The sequence below is a fragment of the Eptesicus fuscus genome, chromosome 6, assembly GCF_027574615.1.
Source record: "Eptesicus fuscus isolate TK198812 chromosome 6, DD_ASM_mEF_20220401, whole genome shotgun sequence".
Lineage (NCBI taxonomy): Eukaryota > Metazoa > Chordata > Mammalia > Chiroptera > Vespertilionidae > Eptesicus > Eptesicus fuscus.
Genome location: NC_072478.1, coordinates 19,288,805 through 19,304,530, shown reverse-complemented (window position 1 = coordinate 19,304,530; position 15,726 = coordinate 19,288,805). Strand labels below are relative to the sequence as shown.

Here is a 15,726-nt window from a genome sequence, read left to right as displayed (position 1 = left end):
ATATGATATATGTGTTGCATATATTCTTTCACTATGGTTATATTCTAGGAATGTTTTTTTCTGAACATCCTGTACACTTTCCCTAGAGGTGGGAAATGTCAATAAATATTCCTCAACTGCATGAATGCATTTCTCATTAAGACAGTGTAATCCATGACCACCTTGGAAATAAAGTTTGAGGAGGACTGGAATTTCTAATCAGAGATGTCATGGGGGATGATAATACAAAAAATAAATACTGTTACTTTGTTATAAAATATAATTGTGGCATTTCAACTGTGCTTGTAATGGCCATTTGTGCAAAAACTAATCATGCTATTTTTTTCTTTCCTACTAGTCTCCTCCACGCCATGGAACCTGGGAATGATACTCTGATTTCAGAATTTCTTCTTCTGGGATTTTCAGAGGAACCAGCACTGCAGCCCCTCATATTTGGGCTTTTCCTCTCCATGTACCTGATCACTGTGTTGGGAAACCTGCTCATCATCCTGGCTGTCAGCTCAGACTCCCACCTCCACACACCCATGTACTTCTTCCTCTCCAACCTGTCCTTGGTAGACATGTGTTTCCCCTCCACCACTGTCCCAAAGATGCTGGTGAACATCCTGACACAGAGCAAATCCATCACCTATGCAGGCTGCATCACCCAGATGTATTTTTTCATACTCTTTGCAGGACTGGATGACTTCCTTCTAGCCGTGATGGCCTATGACAGGTATGTGGCCATCTGCCACCCCCTGCACTATATCATCATTATGAACTCCCGTGTATGTGGACTGCTATTCCTGATGTCCTGGATCATGGGTGCCCTGAATTCCTTGTTACAAAGTTTAATTGTGTTGCCATTGTCCTTCTGTACAGACTTGGAAATCCCGCACTTTTTTTGTGAACTCAAAGAGGTGGTCCAACTTGCCTGTTCTGACACCTTTCTTAATAACATGGTGATGTATTTTATAACTGTGCTATTAGCTGGTGGTCCCCTCGCTGGTATCATTTACTCTTACTCTAAGATAGTGTCCTCCATACGTGCAATCCCATCAGCTCAGGGGAAGTATAAAGCATTTTCTACCTGTGCGTCTCACCTCTCAGTTGTCTCCTTATTTTATGGTACAAGCATAGGAGTGTATCTCAGCTCTGCTGCTACCCACAGCTCACACTCAAGTGCAGCAGCCTCAGTGATGTACACTGTGGTCACACCCATGCTGAACCCCTTCATCTACAGTCTCAGGAACAAGGACATAAAGAGGGCCCTGAAAAGATTCTTTGGGATGGCAGGTATGAAGGAGACAATCATCCGGTGGTAAAAAGTGCCCTTGGTTTTTAAGCTACTGAACTTAAAACCAGAAATTGTGACTCTTTAATCACATTGTGTTTTTTAGACTTGCTCCTTTTATTTTTTAAAAAACTTATTTTTATTGATTTCAGAGAGGAAGGGAAAGGGAGAGATAGAAACATCAATGATGAGAGAATAGTATTGATTGCCTGCCTCCTGCATACCCACTCCTGGGCATTGAGCGCACTACCCAGGCATGTGCCCTGACCAGAAATCCAATGGAGACCTCCTGGTTCATAGGTTGATGCTCAGCCACTGAGAAACACAGGCGGGGCAAGACTTGTTCCTTTTATTCTGTCCTTGAATTTCCTTTGTTTGTTTCAACTTCTCTATACAATTTAAGTAACCAATTTATTAAGCTTCCTGCTTTGTCTGTTATATAGACAGTTTTTCCCTTTGTCCCTTTTTAACCTTCACGAGGTTTTTTTCAACCTTGATCAGAAATAGTGAGTTTTCATTTACTTCACTAGAAACACTGATGTCTTAAGGATAATTTCTTCTCAAATGACATATATCATTGTAAGTAATTTGTTCTTGTTTTGTAGGTAGAATAGTAATAAATGGTATTACTCATGTAGAAAAACTTCACTTGACTACCTAATCCATTATATGATTTCATTCCATAAAATCTGAAACCCCAGTTTTCACCATGTGTCCCTCATCCTCTGTACATTGGTACCTTAACTGCTCTTCCTGATATTATAGATTTTATCATTGTCCCCTATAAGTCTCAGTCTATTGATAGTGATGCAATAGTATAGAAATGCCTGGGAACTGGCCTGGTTCCTACTACTTAGACCAGAGTCAATGTCCTGGGTGGATGGACTCATGTGGTCCTTCTTATAATTACAACAACCATCATGGAACTATGAAAACATAAGGTTTATTACTCACAGGTCCTGTACGCCCAAAGCCACACAAGAAGCTGTGTGTATGCATGTGTGTGTGTGCAAGAGAGAAAAATGGGCTTGGGCTGAAGGATTCTGCCTCTACTGGGGACCAAGGGCAGGATGGCTATGGTTTTGTGGGTTTGCTCTTTTAAAATGTATCTTTATTATTGACAGTATTACAGATGTCCTCCTTTTTTCCCCACATTAACCCCACTCCCCTCTCCTGTCCCCTCCCCAGGCCTTCGCCCCACTATTATCTGTGTCCATGGGTTATTCATGTATGCATATAAGTTCTTTGGTTAATTTTTCCCTCCCTGCCTTGCCTCTGAAGATCCACTGTCTGTTGCATGCTTCCATGTCTCTGGATCTATTTTGTTTGGCACTTTATTTTGTTCAATTTCACATGTAAGTGAGATCATGTGATATTTGTCTTTCTCTGACTGACTTATTTCCCTTAGCATAATACTTTCCAGGTCCCTCCATGCTATTTCAAAGAGTAAGAGATCCTTCTTTTTCACAACTGCATAGTATTCCATTGTGTAAATGTACCACCGTTGTTTTTTTTTTATCCATTCTTCAACGGATGGACACCTGGGCTGTCTCCAGATCTTAGCTATTATAAATAATGCTGCTATGAACATAGAGGCACTTATTCTTTCTTATTAGTGTTTCAGGTTTCTTAGGTTATATTTCTAGAAGTGGGATCACTGGGTCAAATGGCAGTTCCATTTTTAATTTTTTTGAGGAAACTCCACATGGTTTTCCACCATGGCTGTACCAGTCTGCATTCCCACCAGCAGTGTACTAGGGTTCCCTTTTCTCCACATCCTTACAAGCACTTGCTGTTAGTTGATTTATTGATAGTAGCCATTATGGCAGGTGTGAGCAGGCACCTCATTATGGTTTAATTTGCATCTCTCTGATGATTAGTGACCTTGAGGATTTTTTCATATGACTCTTGACAGTTTGTGCGTCCTTCTTTGGAGAAGTGTCTATTGAGGTCTTCTAACCATTTTCTGATTGGGCTGTTTGTCTTCCCTTTTGTTGAGTTGTATGAGTAATTTATATATTTTGGGTTTGCTTTTTATTTGAAACCTACGAGCAGGAATTGAGGCAGTGGAAGGGAAAGCAGGGTCATTCATGTGGTCAGTTGTCCAGGTTACTCAGGGTTTTAAAAAGGGGAATTTATAACATGTTAATTCTCGTGTAAATATTACACAAATTCTATGCATGTCCCTGTGTGTAATTCCAAATGAAATTTGCTCCCTGGATATATCTATTGTCTAATGTGAAGTTTCTCCCTTTGTTTGTTTTGAAAATGTTTCTAATTAAAAATAAAATTGCATATGTTAATTATTCTAAAACAAAATCATTAAATTTAAAATAAAAGGGGAACTTCATGGGTGAAGGTAACAAGAGGGCTTGTGTAGTAGCTGTGTCATGCATCTGGCAATATGATTATTTGTGATGGATGTATTTGAAACAAAAGCTTAGTCAAGCACTCTGCTGTACTTTATACCTAATTTCCAGGTTTCAATGTTGTAATTAGCTGAGCATCCAGAAAAGCTACCATAATTACTGGCAAAAATGGATTATCAAATATCTCTCTTCCAGTGGAGTCTACTTGGAAACCTACGTGAGTGGTTCAGAGACAGGAAGAGCAGTGAGGTAGTGTATATATGACATTCTGAGCTAAAGCTCCTGAGGCTTCAGAAGGGAGGAACGACATTGCAGGACAATGAGAAGAGCAGATGTTCAGTAATTAGAAATTTGCCCTGCCATATATACTGGTATAGGTCATAAATGTTATCTCTGATGATAACTCTTATTATTGGCAAGACCCAAAATTTAAATTCTTTAAGGGTGAGGTAAAAGTTTCTCTTGGACTCCCAGGGTCTCAGTTGCCTTCAGCTCAAAAATAATCCAAGTACATGTCTTGGGGTGACTCATTCTGAACCCTTACAATAATGACCCAGCTTCATTCTTTTGCATGTGGTTTTCCAGTTTTCCCAGCACAGTTTATTGGAGATACTGTCCTTTCCTCATTTAACATTATTGTTTCATTTCTCCTAAATTAATGACCTATGTGTGTGGGTTTATTTCTTGGCTCTCAATTCTTTTCCATTCATCCATGTGTCTGTTTTTATGCCAGTACTATATTGCTTTCATTACTATCCTATCTAATAAAAGAGTAATATGCAAATTGACCATCACTCTAACACACAAGATGGCCGCCTCCATGTGGTCAAAGATGGCTGTCCCCATGTGGACACAAGATGGCCACCACAAGATGGCTGGCAGGGGAGGGCAGCTGTGGGCAGTTGGGGGTGACCAGGCTGGGAGAGGAGGGCAGTTGGGTGAGACTAGGCCAGCAAGGGAAGGCAGTTGGGGGGGACACAGGCCTGCAGGGGAGGACAGTTGGGGGAGAAACCCAGGCCTGCAGGGGAGTGCAGTTGGGGGGGGAACAGGCCTGCAGGGGAGGACAGTTGGGGGGGACCCAGGCCTACAGGGGAGGGCAGTTGGGAGGAACCAGGCCAGCAGTGGAGGGCAGTGGGGGGAGACTAGGTCTGCAGTGGAGGGCAGTTGTGGATGATCAGGCCAGCAGGGAGGGCTGTTAGGGGTGACCGGGCCGGCGAGGAGGGCAGTTTGGGGAGACCAGGCCAGCAGGGGAGGGCAGTTGTGGGGTGACCAGGCCTGCAGAGGAGGATAGTTAGGGGGGGACCCAGGCCTGCAGGGGAGGGCAATTAGGGGTGACCAGGCCTGCAGGGGAGGGCAATTGTTGGGGGCAAGGCCTGCAGGACAGGGCAGTTAGGGGTGACTGGGCCAGCAGGGGAGGGCAGTTGTGGTGACCAGGCCTGCAGGGTAGGACAGTTAGGGGCAACCAGACTGGCAGGGGAGGGCAGTTAGGGGTGACCAGGCCGGCAGGGAAAGGCAGTTAGGGGCAATCGAGCTGGCCGGGGAGCAGTTTGGCATTGATCAGGCTGGCAGTGGAGTGGTTAGGGGGTGATCAGGCTGGCAGGCAGAAGCAGTTAGGGGCAATCAGGCAGAGGCAGGCGAGTAGTTAGGAGTCAGCAGTCCTGGATTGTGAGAGGGATGTCCAACTGCCCGTTTAGGCCCAATCCCACTAGGATCAGGCCTAAACAGCTGGTCAGACATACCTCAAGGGGTCCCAGATTGGAGAGGGTGCAGGCTGGGCTGAGTTTCAAACCGCCCCCCCCCCGCCCTGTGCAGGAATTTCATGCACCGGGCCTCTAGTAGCTTTATAATATAGTTTAAAATCAGGGAATGGGTTGCCTCCAGCTTCTTTTTGCTTTCTCAGAATTGCTTTGGTTAATCAGGATCTTATGCAGTTTCACACAAATTTTAAGTTTGTTCTATTTTTGTGACAAAATGACTCTTCAGCCCACAGGTTTTAAGACAGTGGAATTCTATTTCTAAATGCTACTGACTTATAAATATGAAGTGCCTCCCATCCAGCTAGGTTGAGATCTTCCTGGTCTCATATCTGGTCAAGGTGTCCATAGTAGAGGCCAATCATTTGCCCTAGGTTGGGATCTGCCTCTGAATGTGGTTGCATAATTGGTCGAATGATATCTTAGAAATAAGAACACTTTTTCATGCACTGCTATAGCAGCAGAAGAAGAATGAATACTGATTAGAAGAGCAGACTGTAGAGCTAAGTAGCCTGTGTTTGTGCCCCAGTTTCAGCACTTACTAGCTGGGTTACCTTGGGCAATTTGCTTAATCTTCAGGTTCCTTAATTTTCTCAATTTTTCTTAATAAAGTTATTGTGCCAGTTAGTGATTTTCATGTATCAAATTGCCTCACTACTCCATAATTAAAAGTGTGTAAGTAGGGATGACTGGGTAGATTTGGTCTTTCTTATGCTTCTGGTCAGGGCAATGGCTCAGCTGACCTTGGATGAGTCTCTCACACAAGTTTTGGATTGATTGGTGGTAGGCTTGTCTAGTGGCTTCAGCTGGCACACTGGGGCTGGAGGCTTATTCCAGATGGTCTGGGCTTGTTTACACAGCCATGGCTGTATTCCAAGAGACATATGTGTGCAAGGCTCAGAATTAGCACAACATCACTTCTACCACATTATTCTGGTCAAAGAAACCCATAAGATTCAAGTGGTGGGCAAACAGACTGAATCTGTTATGGGGGGTGAAGATCATATTAGAAAGTGAGAGAATACAAGGAGTGCATTGATAGGGGCCATCGAGGCAATCAGTCCCCATCATTGTTAATCTATTCCAGTGGTCGGCAAACTCATTAGTCAACAGAGCCAAATATCAACAGTACAACGATTGAAATTTCTTTTGAGAGCCAAATGTTTTTAAACGTAAACTTCTTCTAACGCCCCTTCTTCAAAATAGACTCGCCCAAGCCGTGGTATTTTGTGGAAGAGCCACACTCAAGGGGCCAAAGAGCCGCATGTGGCTCGCGAGCCGCAGTTTGCCGACCATGGATCTATTCTATTAGCTTTCTTTGGTAAAGGCATTTGTGTTGAAATTTCACATTAAGTAGAAGAAAAAGAAATCTAAAGTCAATTTGGTGATTCTGCTCCATTAACAGAGCTAGTGAATTCCCAATTTCATAAAATTGAATCCAAGCCAGAATCCCTTCTCAGCCCAACCCCTACCCCCAATGTCTCATTTGCAAGGAAACGGACTTGAGTACCCTTTCCTTATATTCACCAAAGTAACTTTTTCAGACATCAATCAGGGTCTTGTGACACTAGTCCCCCCTCTGGAATCTGTGATTACGTAGTGACATATACCTTGAGTTGGTTTTATAAGAACTAAAATGTTCTACGAGGTAGAAAACCAATGACCACAGACACATAAACCCCAGACTAGCTGACATTGGATGACAGATGATCACAATTCCTAAAGTATCTCATTGTAACACCTGCTCCAACCAATCAGAATATACACATGAACTGATCACCCATTGAAGACCCCAACCCCCAATTTCACCCTTTAAAACCACCTGCCAGTAAAGGAACCAGGAGTTTGGGTTTTGAGCAATACCTTTCCCGTTCTGCTTGCAGTGCTACCAATAAAGTGGATCTAATCTCTCCACTACAAATCTCATGTTCAGTGTGTGTGACTCACCTGGTGCCTGGTGGACAAACGCTTCAGTTACAGAAGTAAATGTGGTTCTGACGTTGAGGTCTTTGTGCATTAATATAGGAAATGTAATTCGTTACTAAAATTAAGGTCAACTTTCTACGTTACATTGTTTTATCTAAATTTGTAAATTATCTTAGTTTCATATTAATTTAATCATTAATTCTTTAATTTCTATTGTCACCAAGTTTCTTTAAAATTTTCTTTCAACATTAAAGAAAATCTGTGTTATGTCTTTGTGTGTTGTGTTTATTTGAAAGAAAATCATGTACAAATGTACATACATGTATATGTACATACACTTCCTACCTATGGAAGAGTTATTAGACATCTCTATGTTTAAAAAACATTTTATTTATTTCTACCAATATCTATTGGAATTAGGTTTATTATTCCACATCACCAGCTGAAATAGGGAAACAGAGGATTAGGCTAATTACATTTTTTACAATTATATAACAAAGTTATTAAAAGTTTTGTGTTTTTATGTTATGTATATGAACATGTGCAGTATGCACTCTTAATTTTTGCATAACTCCTTTAGCTCAGAAATTTTGCTGTTAACTATGTTTAGTTTGTTTTAAGTTATTGTACTCCAATAAATTATTTAAAAATTTCTTAGAACCAATAAACAGATTCAACAATGATACAAAATAAATATATAATAATTTGCTTCTATATGAACAGTTAGGAGAGATATTAAAAGAACAATTCCATTTCTAATTGCATCAAAAAGAATTAAATACCTACAAATAAACTATAAAACATTGCTAAAAATGTTGAAAAAGGCAAAAATAAATGGAAAGATATTCTGTATTTATGGATATTCTGTGTTTAACATTGTTAATGTGCATACTACTGTTAAAGAGAAGACCACAGACCCAAAATGGCATCACTCCAGTGACAAACCCATGATGCTAAATCTAGATTTCATACTGGATTTAATGGAAGTTTCAACCTCCCTCAGAGCTTCATTTTAATCAACCAGCCTTGAATTTCTGGTCAAGGACCAGTAAGTAATCTGTCACGTTGGTCCTCCCCATCCCTCACTGAAAGAAGAGGGAATCTGTATGATAAAAATTCTTCCTCTCCTCTTCCCCCAAATAAAAGATGTCATGGTCCCCAAATAATCCTTATTTTCTCTGTTTCTAATAGCTCCTTTTCCCCTCCCTCTTTCCTATAAAAACCTTCTATTTTGTACATCCCCTCTGAGCTCCCCTTTAGTTGCCAGATAGGAACTTTTACCTCTCCCTTAAAGAATTTAAATTTTGAGTCTTGCCAATAATAAGAGTTATCATCAGAGATAACATTTTGTGACCTATATCTAGGGCAGGGCAAATTTCTAATTACTGAGCATCTTCTCTTCTTATTGTCCTACAATGTCCTTCCTCCCTTCTGTAGCTCCAGGTGCTTTACCTCATCTTTAGCTTAGAATGTCATATAAACGGTAACTCACTGTCTCTATCTCTGAACCTCTCATATGTGCTTCAATGTTGATTCCATTGGGGATAGATATTGGATAATCAATTTTTTTCCAGTAACTATGGTAGTTCATGATTTTTCCCTATAAATCTCAGTCTATTGATAATGATGAAATAGGGTAGGTATGCCTGGGCACTGGCTTGGGTCTCACTACTTTTTTCTGAGACCAATCCCTATGTGACTAGATGGACACTTATGGTCCTTACTATAATTGCCACAATTGGATCCTCAGCTAAAAAAGACAATAAAACCTGGAAATTATGTATGAAATACAGCAACATTTTTTGTAGCACAAGTACCTGACTAAGCTTTTTTACAAAGACATCCATGTCAGATAATCATATTGCCAGATGTATGACAGTGCTACTACATAAGTAAGCACGCCACCCACAAAGTTCTCCTTTTATTTTAAATTTGATTTGAAATACATAAAATTTTATTTTTAATTAGCAGCAATTTCAATACAAGCAAAGGAAGGAAGTTCACATTAAACAATGGATATATCTAGGAAGCAAAGTTTATTTGGAATTAAACACAGAATTTTTGTGATTTTTACATAAGATTAACATATTATAAAATTCCCCTTGTGGAAAGCCCTGAGTAATCTAGATAACGAAACACCGGGGTGAGCCTGCTTTTCCTTCCCCTGCCCTAATTCCAACTCTCCGGTGTGGTATTTGGGCATGCTGGACCTGTGAGTAATAACACTTACATGTTCATAGTTCCATGATGGTTGTTGAAATCATAAGGACCATAAGGATCCATCTAGTCACAACACTGACTCTGATCTGAGGAACAAGTTGTAGGACCCAGGCCAGTGCCCACACATTCCTATCCTATTGCGTCACTATCAATAGACAGAGACTTGTAGGGAACAATTATAAAGCCTACAGCATCAGGAAGATCAGTTAATGTACAAAGAATGAGGGAAACATGGTGAACACAGAACAAATTACATACAATGATATAAGCTATTTGAGAAGAAATTAAGTTATCAATGATGCCAGTGGATTAAAAGAAAATGTCCAAATATTTCTGATAAAGTTTGGAAAAAATTTTGTGAAGGTAAAAAAAGACAAAGGGAACAACTGTCTATATACCAGACAAAGCAGAGAGCTTAATAAAATGGTTACTTAAATTGCATAGAAGAGTTGAAACAAACAAAGGAAATTCAAGGACAGAACACAAGGACCAAGTCTGAAAACTACCATCTGATGAAGGAATCTCAGTTTCTGGTTTTGGGTCTTGGAGCACTTTTCTACCTCAGGATGATTGTCCCTTCTGTACCTGCCATCCCATAGATTCTTCTCAGGGCCCTCTTTATGTCTTTGTTCCTGAGACTGTAGATGAAGGGGTTCAGCATGGGTGTGACCACGGCATACATCACTGAGGCTGCTGCACTTGAGTGTGAGCTGTGGGTAGCAGCAGAGCTGAGATACACTCCTAGGACTGTTCCATAAAATAAGAAGACAACTGAGAGGTGAGATGCACAAGTGGAAAATGCTTTATACTTCCCCTGCGCTGATGGGATTCCACAAATGGAGGACATTATTTTAGAGTAAGAGTAAAGGATCCCAGCGAGGGGACCAGCACCTAGTAGCATAGCTGCAAAATAAATCACCATGTTATTGAGAAAGGTGTCGGAACAGGCAAGTTGGAAGACCTGTTGGATTTCACAAAAATAGTGGGCGATCTCAAAGTCTGTACAGAAGGACAGCTGCAATACCATTATGCTTTGTAACAGGGAATGCAGAGCACTCATGATCCAGGACACCAGAAGCAGCAGTCCACAGAGCCGGGGGTTCATGATGACCATGTAGTGCAGGGGGTGGCAGATGGCTACAAAGCGGTCATAGGCCATCACAGTCAAGAGGATGTCATCCAACACTGCAAATAGTAGGAAAAAATACATCTGGGTGATGCAACCTTCATAGGTGATGGCTTTGCTCTGTGTCAGGATGTTCATCAGCATCTTTGGGATGGTGGTGGAGGTGAAACAGATGTCTACCAAGGACAGGTTGGAGAGGAAGAAGTACATGGGTGTATGGAGGTGCGGGTCTGAGCTGACAGCCATGATGATGAGCAGGTTTCCCAACACAGTGATCAGGTACATGGAGATGAAAATCCCAAATATGAGGGGCTGCAGTGCTGGTTCATCTGAAAGTCCCAGAAGAAGAAATTCTGAAATTCGGGTATCATTGCCTCTTCCCATGTGGTATAGGTGTCTTGTAGGAAAGAAAAAATAGCATGATCCAATTTTAAACAATTGGCTATTACTAACACAATTGAAATGCTGCAATTATATTTTGCAGTAAAGTAATATTTTGAACATATCATCCTCTTTAAGACACCCCCACCCCCAACCCATAACATCTCTGATGAGGAATTTCTGTCCTCCTCAGACCTTTTCCCCAAGGTGGCCATGGACTACACAGGTGTTGTGTTTTTTGTTTTTGTTTTGTTTTTTTGTTTGTTTGTTTTAAAATCTTTATTATTGAGAGTATTACAGATGTCCTCCTTTCCCAACTCCATTACCCCCTTTACCCAGTTCCCATTCCACTGCAGGTCTTCACCATCTGATTGCCTGTGTTCATAGGTAATGCATATATGTGTATAAGTGCTCTGGTTAATCTCTTCCCTATTCTCTCCCTTCCCTCTGAGATTCGTCAGTCTGTTCCATATTTCTATGCCTCTGGTTCTATTTTTTTCATCAGTTTATTTTGTTCATTAATTTCATTTACCTTGATTTTTAGTTTTAATTACTGAGATATGTTTTTATTGCCATTCTATTCTTCATATTTTCTATTTTTTTCTTCTCCTTTTCTTCCTTTACCTCCTATTCCTCCTTCACCCTCCCCTCCTCCTCATTCTTCTTTTCCTTCCCCCTCTTTTTCTTCTTCTTTAGAATACCCTTCAACATTTCCTGTAACACTGTTTTGGTGGTGATGAACTCCTTTACCTTTTTCTTGTATGTGAAGCTCTTTATTTGACCTTCAATTCTAAATGGTGGCTTGGCTGGATAGAGTAATATTGGTCGTAGGTCCTTGATATTCATCACTGAATATTTCTTACCACTCCCTTTTGGCTTGCATGTTTTCTGTTGAGAAATCAGCTGAGAGTCATATGGGTGCTCCCTTGTAGGTAACTAACTTGCTTTTCTCTTGCTGCTTTTAAGATTCTCTCTGTCTTTTTCTAAAATATGTATTTTTATTGATTTCAGAGAAGAAGGGAGAAGGAGAAAGAGATAAGAACATCAGTGATGAGAGAGGATCATTGATTGGCTGCCTTTTGCACACCCCTTACTGGGGATTGAGACTGCACCCCAGAAATATGTCCTTCACCCTTCAGTCCTGGGTCCATGCTCTATCCACTGAGCCAAACTGGTTAGGGATACAGCTTAATAATTGTTAATGTACTCACCTGATGATGAGGATTTTAGTACCCATCAGCCTATGATGGAGGATAGATAATCAGTATACTCTATGTAGAGAGTTTGGTGCACTTCCTTCTTGTTGGTAAATGAATGGTTACCACTCTGATGGGATGAGGGTGATTATTTTCTTCTACCTCTGAAATGTATTTATTGCTTCCCAACTTCTTGGTCTCCAATTCCACAGACATATTTCAGTTCCCTGTCATCTCTCCCATCTAACAGGCAGGCACCCCTTTAGCCAAATATTCACATTGACTCAGTGTGAACTTTAAAGCTGATCATTGAACACTCTGATTTAAATTCCTCCCCTAGTGATACCTCACTGGAGATAAAAGCCAAAATTCCATAGTTTCAAACATGAGGCTCAAGTGTCTATGAACTTTCGGTCAGCTCCACCCTCACAGAGCCCTGGCCTCCCTCACACTGGGCTCCTAAACATTGAACTTGACTCCAGCTTCACCTGACATCACAGCTGCAGGGCTCAGACCCTTTATGGGCTTGCTTTCCTCTGCTTGGGGTTCTCCCCACTGGACTTTTTGGAATTTTCACTCCCCTCTCCATCCTCCAAACTCCAACTCCTCTTTCAGAGACTGGATCCTCTCCTTCATGAACCTTTTCTCTTTCTAACATTAGCACAGGAAAAGGTCACTTTCTCATGCTCTTAATCTAAGTGTTAGGGCACCCACGGTGAGTATTTATTTAATCCCATGTCTTTGTTTCTTGCTAGACTGTGAGTACTTGAGGCATATAGCATGTTATACGAGTACCTTCTCTCCCTTCAGATTTAGTTTAGTGTGGCTGATATGCATGTATTCTATGACAGGATTCTATGAAGTTTGATGTGGAGGACATGCTCGAGAAGTGCTCTCCATATTCTGAGATCAAGACCCATTAGAGTGGTCAGATTACAGTTTTAAAAATGAAATAGAATGGAATCCAGGAGGCACAAAAAAAAGTATTAGAGTGTGTCATACACAGTGAGGGTACATACATAATCATTCATGGTTCCCTTTGTTCTCTCGTGTGCGTGCGTGTGTGTGTGTGTGTGTGTGTATGTTTGCGCGCGTGCAAAAATGCTGGATAACAATATAAAAGGCGTGTCTTATTTTGAGACACAGTAAAACAGATCTGGAATTCAACACAAGAAATGCAAGACCTGCTTAAAAGGCCATTTCCTGCTAATGAAGGAAAAGTAATAAGAGTGAAGAGCCCAGCAGAGAGGCAAGTATAGAGAGACCAGAGAGCCAGCGTGGGTGCTGAAGTTACCTCAGACACAAGGAACCACACACCGACTGGACCTTCACTGCACCACTGGCCTCATCACAGCGTCCTCCCCAGCCTCTGATCTAATTGTGATTCCTGCACCTATGCCACGTTTATTAGATCACTCTGGTGTTTATATGGCTCAATAGCATCTTTCCTTTGCTATTTTTGGCTTTGAGTTTTGATCTCTTTTGTGACACAACTGATGGGTGGGCACTAGTCCTGGTTCTGTTCCTTGTCAACGTGCAAATCATCCCTGAACATTTTTCATAAAATCCTGCTTAATTGATCCCCTTTCTTCACATATTTACCCCTGAGATTGTGATATCATAGCACACTTATTTCATTGTACTCGGCCTTCTTTGTATGATGTGAGGTCAAATGAGCAGGGAGATCACTGACTTTTTTCATTTATGTAGTTTTATAAATGTGTGCTTTTATATGGAAAAAGTTAAGGTATGGAATATTCATAATATAAAAATGGCAGGGAAAATAAACATGGTTAAATATTGTGTATACAAATAATGGCATTAATAAAATTGAATAGAATTATAAAACTAATTTCAAAAGAAAAGCAAAAGCAAAAACAAACAAACCCCATAAAATTTAATTACATCAGTATTGGTCTCCAATCCCAGATATATGGGCAAGGATGTAGAAAAAAATATATACTTATAAAAGGCAGTGAAGAAAGCACTATCTACAGTTATAATTTCTACCTATATAAACATAAATAGATTATGCTTAGAAAATTGATAGAACAGATCATTCATTGAATGCAAAAAAATGTTTTTGCCAAGGTGAAACATGTAGAACTGTTTATGTTTACAAGTAATGGGTGAAGACACAGTATGACAGACTGATAGAGTTGACCACACAAAATTAATACATTTTCATCCATTCCCCTAAATCCATCATACATATATAAAGGAATTCTATGCCAAACAGCAATGTTTTTAGGAGAAAACTTATTGAACATACTAAATATATTAACTATATTTTAGCCTACCTAGCAAACATTTATGGCAGTCTCTCAGCTCTGAGCTGGCCTGGGTAGGCTCTCAGGTTACCTCAGGGAGAAATTCTGGGATGCATTCCTTGAATCTTCCCACAGCATCTGCTGCACTCTCAGACTCACCTGGTTGGGGTCTCTGAAAGGAAGGGCTCCTTGTAGAAGTCTGAATTGCTCCCTGGATGGTTAATGTGGGAGACTGAAGCTCTGTTCTCAGACAAAAGAGCAGGAAGGAGTCAAGCACTAATCTCAGAGTCAGACTTGAGACTCCAAAAGAAACAAATATGTTCTGTTCCAGCCTAACCTTGCACATGTTGTGAGTCTGCTGCAGAGAAGATATTACTCCTCCTTTAACTGCTGGTTAGATGCTGTTGGCATTGTTGCTCCCACCTCTGAGCACCCGGTTTCCCTGTGGGACACACTGGTCTGAACAGAATGGAAAAATTTTCTGCTGATTCCTTGTTCCCAAAGGACCAGGTTAGAAGTTAGGTGAATCCTATTTTTGTTACTCCTTCTCCATGACTCTCTTGAGGTCTCATCTCCCAGCACCTTACCCAACTTTGAATTAAATTTTCTCTAAAGTCCAAGACTGTTGAGACTGGCTTGACTAGGAAACTTGGATTTTCAAAATACTGATCTGTCGTGGGGCACAACCCATGATACCTCCAGGAAATTGCTATTTCTCTCTTCAACAAAGGAGAGGACTGTGTGACTTTGATGTAAAGCTTGGGCACCACCCTCCTTGGCTTCATGACACATTTTCCAAAACAATGAGAAATTTTATACTTATATCAGAAGATAAGAGCTGCTATTTAGTCCCACATTAGAAGACCTTTGTTAATTATGAGACATAATTATATAATTTAATGCTATCCAATCTGAGTTTAGTATCTTATATGCATTGTTTGATTTAAATTTTATAAAAGTTCTTTCTCTGAAGTGATAAAATTATGACCTTCCATCTCCATTGCAGAAGTGGGGCTTGAAGAAGTTTAGTGACCAACCTAAAATTATAATCAGAGTAAGGAATAGATGTTGATTGGATGTCATGACGCTTTCAGTTCTCAAACTGTGCAGTGGTTCCCAATGAGGGAATATCTGAAGGTAGGCTGGTAAATACTTGCAATACCCAACACACATAATTATGTCATATTTAGAAGGTAAAAATTCCTAGTCTA

The 15,726-nt window shown here is 40.7% G+C and overlaps 2 protein-coding genes across 2 annotated transcripts; one reads left to right on the top strand and one right to left on the bottom strand.

Annotated features, from left to right (window-relative positions):
- The first annotated feature begins 350 nt into the window (after positions 1-350).
- LOC103300973 (olfactory receptor 7A10-like) lies at positions 351-1,304 on the top strand. The gene has a single exon (XM_008157890.3). It carries the CDS (start codon positions 351-353, stop codon positions 1,302-1,304), a length of 954 nt encoding a protein of 317 aa, XP_008156112.2.
- Positions 1,305-10,098: 8,794 nt separating this feature from the next.
- On the bottom strand, positions 10,099-11,052 carry LOC129149275 (olfactory receptor-like protein OLF4). Its single transcript, XM_054716837.1, has one exon. It carries the CDS (start codon positions 11,050-11,052, stop codon positions 10,099-10,101), a length of 954 nt encoding a protein of 317 aa, XP_054572812.1.
- Positions 11,053-15,726: the final 4,674 nt, after the last annotated feature.

What these genes read in the sequence shown, in the direction of transcription:
- LOC103300973 (XM_008157890.3), top strand. Translation starts at nt 351, where the DNA reads ATGGAACCTGGGAATGATACTCTGATTTCAGAATTTCTTCTTCTGGGA.
- LOC129149275 (XM_054716837.1), bottom strand. Translation starts at nt 11,052, where the DNA reads ATGGGAAGAGGCAATGATACCCGAATTTCAGAATTTCTTCTTCTGGGA.